The sequence below is a fragment of the Microtus oregoni genome, unplaced genomic scaffold (assembly GCF_018167655.1).
Source record: "Microtus oregoni isolate MIOR12 unplaced genomic scaffold, Mior012 000010F_ref0000083, whole genome shotgun sequence".
Lineage (NCBI taxonomy): Eukaryota > Metazoa > Chordata > Mammalia > Rodentia > Cricetidae > Microtus > Microtus oregoni.
Window position 1 is genome coordinate 12,507,752 of NW_024543069.1, and position 17,017 is coordinate 12,524,768.

The window sequence follows — 17,017 nt, forward strand, 5'->3', positions numbered from 1 at the left end:
CTACTGATCTTTGCCAGTAAGCCACAGCCATGTGGCGATACACAGATTAATGGAGATGGACTAGTTTAAGATATAAGAATTAGCCAGAAATACGCGTAAGCTATTGGACAAACAGAATTGCAAATAATTTAGCTTCTGTATGGTCATTTCAGGGCTGAGCAGCCGAAAAACAAACATGCAGGCTCTTACAACAATCCATGACTGGAAAACTTTGCCTTTGCATGGGGTTTCCTTCCCAAGAGAAGAAATGAGTTGAGGTCATAATGTAAATGAAATCAAATTTTAGGAGATAGGATTTTGATTTTGGCCATTTTTATTTTCTTTCCCCACCTGTATTTAAAAACAAAACAAAAAAAAACAGAAAACAAATCAAAACAAATCCTTTCATTTTTTAAAATATTTCAGTCTTCGTCTATATACTTGTTGCAGTTGTAGGATTTACATTTTTTCCCTCAAAGGATAAACTCTTCTTTAATAGAGAAATGAAAATACAGTTATCTTCCCATGTGTTTTTCTCTTAGACATTTTCTCCTGGTGGATGGTGGTGGTATCTATTTGCACTCCTATGAAGGGCGCTTCATTTCTTCTCCAAAGTTTCCTGGGATGAGAACAGACATTCTGAATGCACAGACTGTGTCCCTGAGTAATGACACTGTAGCAATAAAAGACAAAGCTGATGAAAAGAGTAAGTCTAGCCTTGTACAGTCTCTCATGCCAACTTTTCACGCAGCTCATAATTCTGTAAAATTTTCATGAACTTTCATTCCTTCATCTCTTTCTCTTGTTTTAAAATGTGCATTGGTGTTTCGCCTGCATGTATGTCTGTGTGAGAGTGTCAGATCTTGGAGTTACAGACAGTTGTTAACTGCCGTGTGGGTGCTGGGCATTGAACCTTTGTTCTCTGGAAGAACAGTCAGTGCTCTTAACCTCTGAGCCAAATCTCCAGCCTTCTTTATCTCTTAGTATGTTAGCATTATGTGGGAAAATTATGAATTCCATGATTTGTCCTAAACATGAGTTAAATAAGAACTGAAATTGTCATACTAACAGAATAAAATATATGTTGTCTCAATATCTAAGACCAGTGATAAATAAATCTTTGTATATTCATCAGGGAATTTTTTCAAGATTATGGTTCTAAAATATGTATTGATTTTTAAGGTTTTCAACTTGTTTAACACTCCCTTTCTGTTTATTTAGTAATACTCTAAATGTTCTTCCTTGGGCCACTTATTTTATTTACATATTTTCAGCTAATACTTTAAGTCAGTGAAGTAGAAGAAAGGTGTGAAGACGTGGTCAACTGTTGGCTGTGGCAGTGCAGGGCACTACTGTGACAGCACAAACAAGCAGAACGATTCTGGGTAGGGCTAACCAGCGTGTTAGAGACACCAAAGGCCACATCCTCGGGTCAGCATGAGCCAGGCAGTGGGAGAGGAGGGCGGAGAGATGGCAGACCCAGACCCTGCTGGGCACTCTGCCGCTGAGTTATACCTCCAGCCCCATTTACTATTTTTATCTGTGATAACATGCCTCCCCCCACCCCCCAGCTGTACACTGGGTCACTGTACACAGTGCTGGACTGAGGAGCTTTAGACATCAGTCATCCTGCATTACTGAAACTTTACATCCGTTCTATCCCCCTGCTTCTGGCAACCACTGTGATGCTATCTGCTTCTCTAAGAGTCATTGTTATAGGCACCTCACACTGGGAGAACTGTGCACTACTTGGCTACCTTAGTTCACCTACCATGTCTTCCAGATGTGCAGGGATTTCTTTTCTGTCTTTAATTCTTTTCTTTCTTTTTTTTTGTTTGTTTTTTGTTTTAAAAATTTATTTATTTTATGTATGTGAGTGTTCTATCTGCATGTATGCCTTCATTTCAGAAGAGGGCATCATATCCCACTGTAGATGGTTGTGAGCCACCATGTGGTTGCTGGGAATTGAACTCAGGACCCCTGGAAGAGCAGTCAGTACTCTTAACCACTATGCCATCTCTCCAGTCCCTGTTTACTTTTTTCTTTTTTTTATAAGGCTAAATAATCTCTCTCTCCCTCTCCTGCCATCCCTTCCCCTTCTGTCACGCACACCACATTTTCTTTATCTACTGATCAGACAAATTCCATATTATGGCTGTTGTGAGTAGCAATGGCTGTGGGAATGCTAATGTTTCTTTGAGCTGCTGAGACCATTGCTTCTCACAAATGGTATTAATTCCTAGCTCATTTGGAGTTCTATTTATAATCTTTTGAGATTCCTCCATGCTGTTTTCTATGCAGCAACACCATTTTATTACTAACAATTTTCAGTTTTCCCACATCTTCACCAACATTTTTGTCTTTGTTGTTGTGACTTTTATAATAGCCATTCCAACAGATGTGAAGTGGTATAGTGGTTTAGAATTTTAAAACATTGCAGTTTCTTTTCATAGAACTGTTGGCCCTAGAAAACATCCTGTCTTAAAACCAACTCTTGATCTAGGGAAATTATTTAATCTTGACATATCTTCTGCATATCTTCATGGGAGCTAAGTCTTTTAACTAATATTTAGGAGAATAAACCATTGCTAACAACCTTCAAAAAGAAAAAGAAAATTCCCTAAGAAATAATTCTAAAATAGTCATCTAATAGAAAGTAAATATTTTATAAGCTGCATCTTATGCAGAGATGTACTAGCTCTGTCTACCTGCAGTCATAAATTACAAGACAGGAAGGTTTATTTGTGTTCACAGTACCAGAGGTTTTAGTCCATGGTCACTTGACCCTGTTGCTTTGGGCCTATGACAAGTCACAACATTATAGGAGGGAACACATGGTAGAGCAAACCACTCGTGCGTGGTGTCTGGAAGCCAAGAAAGAGGCGAGGACTAGGGTCCCACCATTTCCCACAGAGGCATACCCTTAACACCTGACTTCCTTGTTAGACTCTAGCACCTCCTGTTGTAGGCTGGCAACCAAACTTCTTTTTCTTTTTATGTGCATAAGAACATATTTATTTGTCTTATTTACCAGATTCAAGTGAAAAATAAATTTCAAACTTAAAAAAAACAAACAGATCCTGAGGTTCATTAGTCAGTCAGACTTCCTTCACACATGAAGCTTAAGAGTGTTTCATACACTTCAGTCTTTTCAAGTAGTCAGTGATTACTTCTTTTACCTTCAGACATCAGCTTTTATGTTTGGCCTTAAAAAAAATATTGTTGTTATTGAGCTATGTATTTTTCTCCGCTCCTCTCCCCTTCTCTCCCCTCCCGTTCTACCTTCTCCCATGGCACCCATGTTCCCAATTTACTCAGGAGATCTTTTTCTAGGTAACCAAGCTTCTGATTCCTTGCTTTGGAGAGCTTTGGGGAGACAGTTATGATCCAGTCCATAATAGCACTCATTTTTTTTCTCTAAGTTAGTTCTAAAAATTAATGAGTTCACTGGAAATATGGAAGGCACAGTTCTAGAACCTTCCCTCGAGTTCAGGGAAATTCTCGGGCTGAGAAGTGACTGAGCCCCCAAGGCATGTGTCTATAAAAGTATGGGCTGCTTATGACCTGCTATAGTTCTGAGGCAAGGCAGCCGATACTCTGTGAAGCTGGGAGCTGAGTGTTTTACAAGGTCATCAGTTTGTAAAAACATTAATGATTTATGGAGTTTCTTAATTATTGGCAGTCCATTTCCTCCCAAACCTGGTATACCTCAATTTTGTTCAAACTCTGAATATTCAGAATTCATACAACCCCCCAAATTGAGGGTATTCTGCCTGAGACTGCCATCACTTTCCCTGTCGGCTGCTTGTTTTTCTGACTCTTGGGGATTTATTGCATTGTGTGGCTGGCTAAATCATCAGCCACTCACTTGAACTAAGTCTCTAGACCCCTTCGTATTCACAGAAGCCAGGGACCTTAAAGCTCCGTCCTGTTAACTGCTGCTTGGTTTTTCTGATTGTGAACCCTTATCTTGTAGTAAAGAAAGTGCCCATGAGGAATCTGTTGTTCTAACATAGCAAAGAAACTTGTGTGTTCCGGAAAGGTTAAGGGGTTTTGAAGCTCCTGGCCAAGAACCCAGGATAAATTGTTTATTTTACCACATGAGTGTATAATAGAAACAGCATATAGTACACTGCCTGGAATCGTGGTAGGCAGGTACTTAATGCATAATTTCTTTTATGTATTACAGAGATATAAATCAGAGATACCAGAATTTAACATTATATTCATATTTAGACTTGCCATGATAAACCTGTGGGCCATTAATCCTTAATCATTAATAACAGTTTTAATTAGGCAATATGTATTAGGAAAAATTTTAGTTCTATTATTTTCATAAAAAATGTTACCTCATTAATAATTAGAAGTTTTGTGTCCTTTATTTTCTGGGCTAATAGGGGCTCTGTGATCCATAAAGTTAAATAATTTCTCCTAAGAATTATGGTAGTGCCACTGGAATCTACCAACAGTGGCTCTAATATAACACACTAATGTTCTGCTCTTTTTTTCAAGTAATCTTCCTCTTTGAAGCATCAACTGGAAAACCCTTAGGGGATGGGAAACTTCTTTCTCATAAGGTAATAAACATTTGCTGTGTTAGTATAAATGACCACTGTTTAGTTAATTCCCTTTTGAAATTAGTAGCTATCCTTTAAGGAAGAAAACAGGGTAATTTCATATTTAAAAATGAGTATATATCCTCCATGTTTTCTCTAAAAGTGCCATAGCTGAAGACTAAGCCCGGGGAACCCTGACACAGGACACTGGCAGGCGAGTCAAGTGAGCCAATGGTGTGACGGGTGTCTGCTGACCAGACTGCCGCTCTTTCCAACAACATGTTCTGATAAAGATGTCTTTATGCACTTGTGGTGGTTTTCTTACTGACCTGCCCTTAGGCAGCATTTTCTTTAGCTTTCAAGACTGTATTAGAGAGGGGAATTATTCTCTGTAAAAGTACAAAGCACCATGAATTGTAATGTGTATATTGGATTTGGTGTTTAGTCTTAAGTAAAGGAGCACATTGTATTACAGTTATCTTTTTAACAAAAACCAAGTGATATTTCAGAGCATAAGGATGTTTTTAATATTACTTAACAATTCTGATGAATTGTTACTTTATTTCCTCCTTTAGTCATGAGTTGTTTTACATTTATATAATGTATAAATTCATGTAAGTCAGAAATGTAAAATACATTAAAATGGGTGGTAGAACAATTTCTTCCTACCAAACTAGTTTTCAATATTCTCCCAGATGAGTACCACCATCGCTAGTATCTTAGAGGCCACCAGCACTGGAATGTCTTTTCCCTCTGCTTACGCAACAATGGAGCACATAGATCTACGCTTTTTCTTTTCTTCATAGAAAACCATATTTGGAGGTCCTTCTATATGGTTACATAACATTCTTTCTCCCAACACCCATCACGTAAGGTAACATTGTCCGGCAGTACCCATTTGTTTACTCTGCCAGCTGATGGGTGTCCAAGTTTCCAGTCTGGCTGGTCATAGCGCTTCCTCTGTCACTCCAGCATGGAACGTTAAAGGAGGACACAGGTTTAAGGCTTAAATCTATGTTCCCTGGGCTTAAAAAAATAATTTAATAGGGACATTTTATTATTTCAGGTAGGTAATTGGCATTAATTGATTCGTTTATTGTTGTTTTGTTGTATTTTATTTTTTCTGCTCAATACAGTATCTTGCACTGTAGCCCTGGCTGGCCTCAGATTCATAATTCTCTGCCTCTGGCTCCTGAGTGCTAGGAGTATAGGCATTTGCCACCACAATTGGTTTAATTGATCTTTAAAAACAGAAATGTACTGATAATTAATTTAAATGGTCATATGTCAAGCACTAAAATGAAGTCAATACTTACATACTTTTTGAAATTTTAGAATGAAATCTCAGAAATTGCTCTGGATCAAAAAGGACTTACCAATGACAGAAAAATTGCTTTCATTGATAAAAATAGAGACCTCTACATCACCTCAGTGAAACGATTTGGGAAAGAGGAACAGATTATTAAACTTGGTAAAGTAATTTTAATTAATGTCAGTTTTCTTAGACTGCCTACCATGTGCTAACTGCCTTTATAGTTGAATGAATGTATGAATTCTAGGCTGCATTCTTCATTGCTTAGTAACTCGATTTTAATAGCAAATCTTAGTTCTGTGACTAAATCAGCATGGAAACACCAGGTGATTAAAGGCAGACGGTTCTCGGTAGAACATTTGAGGAGTTGCATGTCTGAGTTTTTGTGTCTGTTCACTGTTACACAAGCAGAATGTAGAGCTATGCCCATTCCACTAATTAGGATCTTGTTTGCCAGTTGCTTTTAAAGATAGATTCCAATATCTGTTGACACTAATGGACCATGACTGTTGTTTCTGAATTAAGGAACCATGGTGCATACGTTGGCATGGTGTGATACGTGCAATATTCTTTGTGGAATTCAAGATACTCGATTCACGGTGTGGTATTACCCTAATACCATTTATGTGGACAGAGACATCCTGCCTAAAACGTTGTATGAAAGAGATGCAAGGTAACATGTAGCTCTGGATTCTGGGCGGTGAATGAAGCTCTAATTGCCATGCGTTTTTCTGGGTGTGTTTTTAAAGTTTAATCAGACTCAGCTAAATAAATTGTTCAGCTAAGCTGGTTTGTTAAGATTTAAGTGAAGGACTCAACTTGAAAATAAAATATGAACTACTTGTTCATATTTATAAACGAGTATAGTTTTCAAGCTCAGTCTTGTCTAGTGGTAGCTCAGGTGAGGCTCTTTGTGATCCAGTGCTCTGTACCCTGCAGTCTCCTCAGCTGAGTATGTGGGTGATGTTGAAGGTAGATTAAATGACACTTGTTGAAAATCTGTACGTGGAGACTGTGCTTATGTTTCCCAGCGCCCAGACCCGAATAATCACACAGAAACTATGTTTGGCCAAGGGCTCAAGCATATTTTAGCTACCTCATATCTTAAATTAACCCATTTCTATTTGTCTGTGTATCGCCATAAGGATATGGCCTACCAGTAAGGTTCTGGCGTCTTTCTCCTTCAGCAACTAGATGGCATCTGCCTGACTCTGCTTTCTTTCTCCCTGCATTCAGTTTAGTTTTCCCACCTACCTATATTCAACCTTGCCATAGGCCAAAATAGCTTCTTTATTAACAATGGTAATAAAATATATTCATAGCATGCAGAGGGAAATTCCACATCAAAAATCTTTTTTTCTCTTTTTTGTTTGCTTTCTTCATTTAAGAAATTTAAAATTTTACTTACTTGTCCCAGTTCTCCCTACCTCCCCTTCTTCTGCCCTCCTCCCCACCTACCCCTATCCTACCACCCACCTACTCAGAGGAGGTAAGGCCTCCCTTGGGGAGTCAGCAAAGTCTGGTATACCAAGCTGAGGCAGGGCCAAGTCCCTCTGCCCTGTATCAAGGCAGAGCAAGGTATCCTACCATAGGGAATGGACTTCAAAAAGCCAGTTCATGCACCCAGGATATATCCTGATCCTACTGCCACCCCAAAGATAATGAAAAATCTTTAAAAATAATAAAACTTACATGTATCAGGAAAATTGTTCCTACATTCTCAAGAGAAAATTTCTTATTCTCCACAAAAGCAACAAGTTAGATTTCTCAGGTCTCAGCTTTACTTTGCTTTTCAAATCTATTTTGAGTTTATTTTTAGTGTTTACGTTCACAAACTATAATAATACCAGAAAAGCACCAAAACAAGTTTATTTTAAAAAGTATTTATAAATTAACTAGATATGGTGGTGCATGCCTTTGATCCTAGCACTTGGGAGGCAGAGCAGGAAGATCTGTGTGAGTTCTAGCCCAGCCTGGTGAGCATAGGCCGGGCAAGGCTACACAGTAGGATTCTGTCTCAGGAAAACAACAAAAATATTCCTGATTTAATGAAAAGATATCCATCTCCTTACTTTAAGTTCATCAGGGTTTTTAAAAATAGTTTATTTAACTTTATTTTATGTGTATTGGTGTGAAGGTGTCAGGTCCCCCAGAACTGGAGTTACAGACAGTTGTGAGCTGCCGTGTGGGTGCCAGGAATTGAACCTGAGTCCTCTGGGAGAGCAGCCAGTGCTCTTAATGACTGAACCATTTCTCCAGCCCCAAGTTCATCTGTTTTTACTTTGAGACAATAATTTTGGAATTCACCTTAATTTTTCCATTTTCCCTTTAAATATTTTCAAAACCAACAACTAAGTTATTTGTTCTCATAATTTATCTTCAGATTTAAGGAAAAGTCAGCTTCCTGTTACTAGAACAGTCCTTGAGACAGGCACCTTAGAAAAAGAAGTAGATATTTAGGGCAGCGTTTCAGAGGTTCTAGTCCTTGATCAAGAGGCCCCATTGCTTTTAGGCCTGCGGCAATAGAGTGCGTGTGGCAGGATTGGGTCCTGGGGCAGAGCTGCTCCCTCAAGGCTGGGAAGGAGGGGAGTGGAAGGAGCTGGGTCCTAGGAGCTTTCACTGGCAGTGTCCTTCCCCCTGAGCACATCCCTGGGCTCCACCGCTATCACACTCCATAGGGGACCAGTCCTTTATCATGGGGATCCAAACAGTCAGAGCTTGCTGCAAGTGCTATTAGGGGAGTAAATGAGTATGGAATAGCTTTTGCCATTTTAAATTGTTGGTTTATTCTGCTTCAAGTATATTTCTATCATCTACATGTTATATTGAAATATTTATTTGAATATGCTTTCTGTTTGGAGTTAAATGGGTGGGGTGAATTTTGAAGATTATATATTGAAAGACACTCAGAGAGGACCTTTTCCTCCAATGAAGTCCCCAGAACCAGGACACTCCGAGTCCAGACCACAGGATGCAATTAGCAAGAGGTTTATTGAGTAAACACAGGTACCTGCGGGCAGCAAAGTCTTTCAGAGGACTTGCGCACCTGCCAACTGGAGAGCGGGCTTTTTATAGGGAAGAGCAAAAAGCAAGTTTACAGAAGCAAAAGCGTGGTTATCGGAATGAGGCGGGGGGCATGACTGTTCCTATCTCATAGATATCCTGTTTTGCAGTCAACCTGCTTTGTTGATGTCCTATCTTATTGACATCCTGCCCTGCAGTCTTCCTATCTCATAGACATCCTGCTCTCTCAAGCACGTGGGATGTTCTTACGAGAGCAGGCTGGCTGCTGATCCGGAGAATTTTTTTTTAAAGCAAACAGGACGTTCCCCCGGGAGCATGCTAGCTGCGGGTTTTGAGGAGGGGGTCTGTTGTAGGGTCTTTCAATATGAGAGTTATTTTCCAAATTTAATACATGTAAAATTTTGCAAAACATAGTTTAAGTTTTTCGTTTGTTTTCAACAGCGAATACAGTAAAAACCCCCATATAGTGAGCTTTGTCGGAAATCAGGTGACTATAAGAAGAGCTGATGGCTCCCTGGTGCACGTGAGCATTTCTCCGTACCCTGCCATCCTCCATGAGTACGTGAGCAGCTCAAAATGGGAAGACGCTGTGAGGCTTTGCCGCTTTGTTAAGGTATCATGCATGCCGTGGATATGTTCTTTTGAGACATGAGTCCTAATAGCAGTGCAGGGTTGAGAGCCCTGTGGGCGGGACCAGATCTTCTGTTAGCCACTAGGAGAGCCCTGTGAGCGGGACCATATCTTCTGTTAGCCACTAGGAGAGCCCTGTGAGAGGACCAGGTCTTCTGTTAGCCACTAGGAGAGCCCTGTGAGCGGGACCATATCTTCTGTTAGCCACTAGGAGAGCCCTGTGAGAGGACCAGATCTTCTGTTAGCCACTAGGAGAGCCCTGTGAGAGGACCAGATCTTCTGTTAGCCACTAGGAGAGCCCTGTGAGCGGGACCATATCTTCTGTTAGCCACTAGGAGAGCCCTGTGAGAGGACCAGATCTTCTGTTAGCCACTAGGAGAGCCCTGTGAGCGGGACCAGGTCTTCTGTTAGCCACTAGGAGAGCCCTGGCCAGCATGGTCTACAGACCAAGTTCCAGGGCAGTCAGGTTTACACAGAGAAAATTGTCTTGAAAAAGATCAGCCAAAGAATCTTTGTTTTAGATCAACATTTCCTAACTTGGTTGTATCTGGTATCTTCTAAGCATGCTTGGACACAACTCTTTTTATTGACTGTTGGGTAACAGCCCTTAGACTAGATGTTTTTCCTCACAGTGGCTCAGTGGTGGCGTCCTGCGAGACGCTCTCTATCCCTCTTACTCCCTCTAAGGTATAGTCCTTGTCCCTTCTTCAGCTCACCATCTTGAGTTATAAAGTAGAAAAGAAATCCTTAGTGACTAGAAATAAAAAAGCTTAGAGAATTTTGTTCAAAAGTTCTCTATCTGATGATAATGTTGTTAAGTAGAGACCCAGAGTGAAATTTGCCGGCCTTGAGCTTGCTGCTCAGGCCAAACTGGCCTTGACCTGCCAGAGACCTGCCTTCTACTTTTGCCTCACCAGTGCTGAGATTAAAGGTGTGCTACCATGTCTGGCTTCTATAACACTTTTTATTATTAGTTTCTTTTCATTGCCATGTTTTATAATTTTTTATTGGTAAATTAATTACTCAGTTATATCACCATTAGAATTAAGACCATTGCTTATAGGTAATTTGACTACCTACATAAAATACCTACTCTCATGTTTCACTGTAGGAGCAAAGCATGTGGGCTTGCCTAGCGGCTATGGCAGTTGCTAATCGAGATATGATTACTGCGGAAATAGCCTATGCAGCAATTGGTGAAGTAAGTAAATCACGTTTATGTACATGCTTGTGAGTTTTTCTTAAGGTAATTTATTAGATTCATACTATTACTGACTTACAATATGTTTCTCATTCTTTTTTAGATTGATAAAGTTCGATACATCAATGCTATAAAAGATCTTCCATCTAAAGAGTCAAAAATGGCCCACATACTAATGTTTAGTGGGAACATACAGGAGGCTGAGACACTACTTCTCCAGGCTGGCCTCGTTTATCAGGCAATCCAGATCAACATTGATCTCTATAACTGGGAAAGGTAATAAGAACCCTTCCGCAGTTCCAAGACCCTTTTGACCTTCATGTGTTCTTCTGTCTGCAACTTAGATAATTATAGTTTCAGGTCTATTTGATTGTTTTCATATGCTACAAGAGAATGTGATCATTTTATATTTGTGAGTATTCTGTCTGGTGGATCTTAACATTTTCCAGTCTGGAAAATGTCATTTGTGGAAATTAATGCTTCGTCTGAGGAAGAAAAGAGTCTTATGATGCCTCCCAAATGTATAATTTTAGTGCTGGGGAAGTGATACTATTAATAGATTTGGGAGGGAGGATTGTGCATCCGTGTCAGGCAGGTTGACTTTGAAAAGTGTATTATGAGCTGGGTAGTATAATCAGCTGAGGACTTGAACTCTAAGGTGGGAAGTAGACTGGAGACTGAGAGCTCAGAGGCTAAGGGAGCAGTCGAAACAAGAAAGATTCAGTCTACTGGAGAGTGTATACAGTGAAGCCATCTCATCTAGACTTGTGGGTAGATGAAAGAGAAACCTGATCCCATAAACCAGAGAGAGGGAAACAAGGACTGGAGGGGTAGTATGCTGAGAGGAAGGAAGAAAGGTTTATAGTAGGGCAGCCTTCACCCCTGCTGAGAGTGCCAGCTGCTCTTATAATGCACCAAGAGCTCCTATCACTCCCTTAGGTTCGCATCTCACAGTGAACATGATTGTGTTACTATGTGACCCAGAAATTACTGAAACATACTTTCACATGTCCAAAGTGTCTTTTACAGACTTGTCTTCCCTGGGCTCAAAACCCCCCACATATCTTCCTTTTTACCCCTTTTATTGAAAAGATCATTTTCTCACATGATATATCCTGATTAGTTTCCCCTCCCTCTGCTCCTCCCAGTTTCCCCCACCTGCCCTCCTACCGGAGCCACTTTGTTACTTCCCTCAGTGGAAAAGAACAGGCTTCTGTGAGATGATATTAAAATATAACAAAGTAAATATAGTAAGATCAAACAAAAACTAATGTTTTTTAAAGATAAACAGAGCCTGAGAAGGCACAAGGAACTGAGACCCCCTCGTTCTCACACTCAAAACTTCCATAAAACACTGAACTGGGGGCACCTGGTACAGGCTCGTGTAGACCCTGTGCGTGCTGCCTCAGTTTCTGTGAGTTCACCTGAGCCTTGCCCATGTTATTTAAAGGGTCTTACTTTCTTGGTGTCCTCCGTCCCCCCTGGTTCTTACACTCTTCTTGCCTCCTCTTCTGTGGTTTCCTAGAGCTCTGAGAAGGGATTTGATGGAGACATCCTGTTTAGGGCTGAGTGTTCCAAGGTTTCTAATTTTCTCCCTAATGTCTGACTGTGGGCCTCTCTGTGTTTGTTTCCATCTGCTGCAAGAGGAAGCCTCTCTGAGGATGGCTGAACAAGGCACTGACCCAAGTATAGAAGAATATCATTAAAAAAAAAAAAGAAGAAGAAGAATATCATTAGAAGTTATGCCATTTTTTCTTTTCATTTTTAGACCAATATTATTTGGTTTTTATTCTATGTGCCTGGGCTATTTATCCTCTAGTTCCAGGTCACCTAAGCAGTGTTGGGTATAGGTTACATTTCATGGAATGGGCCTTAAGTCAAATCAGTTATTAGGCCAACAAGTTTTGTGCCACCATTGTCGTTAGAATATCTTATAGGCAGGACACCATTGTAGGTCAAATTCCGATGTATTTTTTTAACTTCAGTGATTTATAACTTGACAGAAGTTTCTGTCCTGCCCAGTGCTGCAGCTGTTCAATCCCAAAGAAACACACAGAAGCTTATATTGATTATAATCTGTTTGACGTATTGCTCAGGCTTATTGCTAACTAGCTCTTACAGCTTAATTAACCCATAATTAAATTAACCCATAATTCTTATCTGTGTTTAGCCACATTGCTTGGTACCTTTTCTCAATATGGCATCCTCATCCTGCTTCCTCTGTGTCTGGGTGGTGACTGTGTCTCTGCCTTTCCTCTTCCTAGAATTCTCCTAATCTGGTCACCCACCTATACTTCCTGCCTAGCTACTGGTCAATCAGCATTTTATTAAACCAATATGAATGACAAATCTTTAGAGTGTACAAGAGCATTCTCCTACAGCAATAACTCTCTTAGACTATAAACTCTGTAGTTATTCCATCTTTACATTTCCCTTGAATAGAAGCAACAAAATGTATTTTGCCAATTTTGTGATAAATATGCTATGATCTGTTTATGCTTTCATGCTATAACCATCTATATAATTCAGCTGATCTGTCTTTGTGCTTTATTTACATGAGTTTGTTACTATTGTATAATGAATAGAAGATCAGGAAAAATGTTGGTTCTGGAAGAATGAATAACCTGTTTAAATTTTAAGCTAATTAGTTTGGAAAGAGATAAGTAATGAGTAATATTATTGTACTATATCAAATAACTAACAGAACATTATACACCATTAGAATTCTGTGAAAAATATGGAAAACTGGTATTTAAAATGTTGTTTCCACCAATTTTTTTGGCAGGGGAGCAGTTGAGATGGTCTTGCTGTATAGCCTATTTTTGCCTCAAGCTCACAGCGGCCCTCTAAGAAACAACTTAGTAGAAAAAGTGATGTGTGTGTGTGTGTGTTTAGAAAAAGGGGTTTATTTGGCTTACATTTCCAAGTTTCAGCTCATCATTTTGGGGAAGGATGCTGGGGTTGCTGGCCGGCCAGCTTAGCTGTTGCAAGCCCATGTTCAGTGAGAAACCCCGTGTTTAAAAAGTAAGGTAGAGTGACAGACGAGTGGTCAGACCTAGCAAGATGCAAGATGTTTATAACATCCCCTCCAATGCTTGGGGAGCATCTCAGAAGAGGGAGCCAGAAGATGGGGAGGGCTGCTTCTGAATGCTCTCTTCTGGGCATGACCTTCACTGTATGTAATCTTGAACTCACAGTAGCTCTGTTTACTTGCTCAAAACTGGCCATATCAGCAATTAGGTGTGGTCCTTGTGGCCATACCTCTTCTTGCTCTAATATAGATTATTGAAAGATTCTGGGATATGGGGAGTCATTGAGTAATTCTCTACTCATGGTAACACTGAGGACCCTGGTTAAACTTAGTGTGTCACTAAACACACACAAAAAGACATGAATGTGGGAAAGAGATTTGTAGGAGGGTTACAGGGGAGGAGGGAGGGAGATGAGGGAGTGGAAGGTGAGAATAATAAGAATGCATTTCATACATGAAAATGTCAAAGAACAAATTTAACAAATTATACAAAACATTTTTAAAAAGTAGTATGGTGCAGACCAATTGAGGATGACACCCAGTATCACACCTTCTGACTTACACACACAGACACGCACACACACACACACACACACACACACACGAGACAATAATTGGGAGTAGCTCTTGATTTGTAGAATACTTGCCTAGTATATGCAAGGAAGAAAAAGAGTATTTAGCAAAATACATTGGGAGGAACCAAAAAGATGAAATTGAAAAAATCTTTGTTATGGAAAAGCACAAAAAATAGTGTGATGAATACTATCAGTCAGCTTCAACACTGATTGAGTTTTGTGCCGTCTCCACACCCTCCCTTCTCTTACATTTATTTTAAGACAGACTATAATTATCACATTTTATCTGTATTTAAGGGTGTATCTCTAAAAGATTTTAGCAGCCATAATGCCATAATCATACTTAAAAATTATTAGCAATTATAGTGTTCTTATTTCTCTGTTACCTAATAAGTATTTTTTAAATTTTATTTTAATTGAGCTATACATTTTTCCTCAGTCCTCTTCCTTTCTTCCTTCCCTCTCTCTCCCTCTTGTTCCCCATGCTCCCAATTTATTCAGATTTTGTCTTTTTCTCCTTCCTAGGCATATCCATGTACATCTCTCTTAGGGTCTTCTTTGTTGTCTAGGTTCTCTGGGGTTGTGGACTGTAGGTTGGTTATTCTTTGCTTTATGTCTAAAAGCCACTTATGAGTGAGAACATTATATTTGTCTTTCTGGGTCTGGGTTACTTTGCTCAGTCTGTTTTTTTCTAGTTCAGTCCATTTGCCTGCAGATTTCAAGGTGTATTATTTTGTACTACTGAGTAGTACTCCATTGTGTAAATGTATCGCATTTTCTTTATCCATTTTCAGTTGAGGGGCATCTAGGTTGTTTCTGGGTTCTGGCTATTACGAATAATGCTTCTATGACCATATTTGAGCAAATGTCCTTGTGATATGATTGAACATCCTTTGGGTATATGCCCAAAAGTGGTATTGCTGGGTCTTGGATAGATTGATTCCTAATTTTCTGAGAAATTGTCACATTTATTTCCAAAATGGTTGTCCAATTTGCACTCCCACCAGCAATGGAGGAGTGTTCCCCTTATTCCACATCCTCTCCAGCATAAGTTATCATCAGTTATATCAGTTTTTGATCTTGGGGCCATTCGGACAGGTTTAAGATGTTATCTCAGAGTTGTTTTGATTTGCATTTCTCAATGACTAAAGATGTTGAGCATTTCCTTAAGTGTCTTTCAGCCATTTGAAATTCCTCTGTTGAGAGTTCTCTGTTTAAAAGGTCTGTACCCCATTTTTTAAATTTGATTATTTGGTATTTTGGTGTCCAGTTTCTTGAGTTCTTTGTATATTTTGGAGATCAGTACTCTGTCAGATGTGGGGTTGGTGAAGATCTATTCCCATTTTGTAGGCTGCCGTTTTGTCTTGTTGGCCATGTCCTTTGCTAAAGAGCAAGAAGCTTCTCAGTTTCAGGAGGTACTATTTATTAATTGCTGCTCTCAGTGTCCATGCTATTGGAATTATATTTAGGAAGTGGTCTTCTGTGCCCATACATTTAAGGCTATTTCTCACTTTCTCTCCTATGAGGTTCAGTGTGGTTGGTTTTATGTTGGGGTCTTTGATCCATCTGAACTTGAGTTTTGTGCATGGTGATAGATTTGGATCTATTTGCATCCGTCTACATGTTGATATCCAGTCATAACAGCACCCTTTGTTGAAGATACTTTCTTTTTTCCATTTTATAATTTTAGCTTCTTTGTCAAAAATCAGGTATTCATAGGTGTGTGGGATGATATATGGGTCTTTGATTTGATTCCATTAGCCCGCTTATCTGTTTTTATGCCAATACCAACTGGTTTTTGTTACTATAGCTCTATACAGAAAAGTTTGAAGTCAGGGATGGTGATGCCTCCAGAAGTTCCTTTATTGTATAGGATTTTTTTTTTTTTTTTTTTTTGGCTATCTTGGGTTTTTTGTTTTTCCTTATGAAGTTGCATATTTTTTCGAGGTCTGTGAAGAATTGTACTGGGATTTTGATGGGTATTGCATTGAGTCTGTAGATTGCTTTTGGTAAGATTGTTATTTTTACTATGTTAATTCTACCTACCCAAGGGCATGGGAGATCTTTCCATTTTCTGGTGTTTTCTTCCACTTCTTTCTTCGGAGATTTAAAGTTCTTTGTATTGTTCACTATTTTGTTGATTTTGGCTCTCAATTTGATTATTTCCTGTTGTCTAGACTTTCTGGGTGAGTTTGCTTCTTTTTGTTCCGGGGCTTTCAGGTGTTCTGTTAATTTGCTGGTGTGGGATTTTTCCAGCTTCTTTATGTAGGCATTTAGTGCTATGAACTTTCCTCTTAGCACTGCTTTCATTGTATCCCCTAAGTTTGGGTAGATTGTCCAGTCTTGAACCATTTCTTTCACCCGTTTGATTGCTTTTTCTTGGTTATATTTAAGGGATTCATTGATTTCTTCCAATATTTTGGTTGTCCTTTCCTCCATTTCATTAAGGGAATTTTTCAAATCCTCTTTAAGGGCCTCAATCAGCTTCATGAAGTTATTTTTAAGGTCGTTTCTTCTGCTTCATCTGCTTTGGGATGCTCAGGTCTTGCTGGTGCAGAACCACTAGTTTCTGGCGGCACCCTATTGCTCTTTATGTCGTTGAATATATTCTTACACTGTTGCCTACCTATCTCTTCCTCCATTTGGAACACTTGGAGCCTGTGTTTCAGGGGTCCCTTTTCCTCCAGCGGATGTAGTTGGGGACTAGGG

The 17,017-nt window shown here is 39.5% G+C and overlaps 1 protein-coding gene across 2 annotated transcripts in view; it reads left to right on the forward strand.

Moving 5' to 3' along the window:
* Window positions 1-17,017, forward strand: part of Ift80 (intraflagellar transport 80) — a 78,128-nt gene that overhangs the window by 50,807 nt on the left and 10,304 nt on the right. For both annotated transcript variants that reach the window (XM_041658995.1, XM_041658994.1), the window contains 7 exons: window positions 522-685; window positions 4,492-4,556; window positions 5,871-6,006; window positions 6,373-6,520; window positions 9,313-9,484; window positions 10,613-10,702; window positions 10,806-10,978. In XM_041658995.1, the coding sequence (XP_041514929.1) occupies window positions 522-685; window positions 4,492-4,556; window positions 5,871-6,006; window positions 6,373-6,520; window positions 9,313-9,484; window positions 10,613-10,702; window positions 10,806-10,978 (948 nt within the window). The remainder of the gene's footprint in view (window positions 1-521; window positions 686-4,491; window positions 4,557-5,870; window positions 6,007-6,372; window positions 6,521-9,312; window positions 9,485-10,612; window positions 10,703-10,805; window positions 10,979-17,017) is intronic.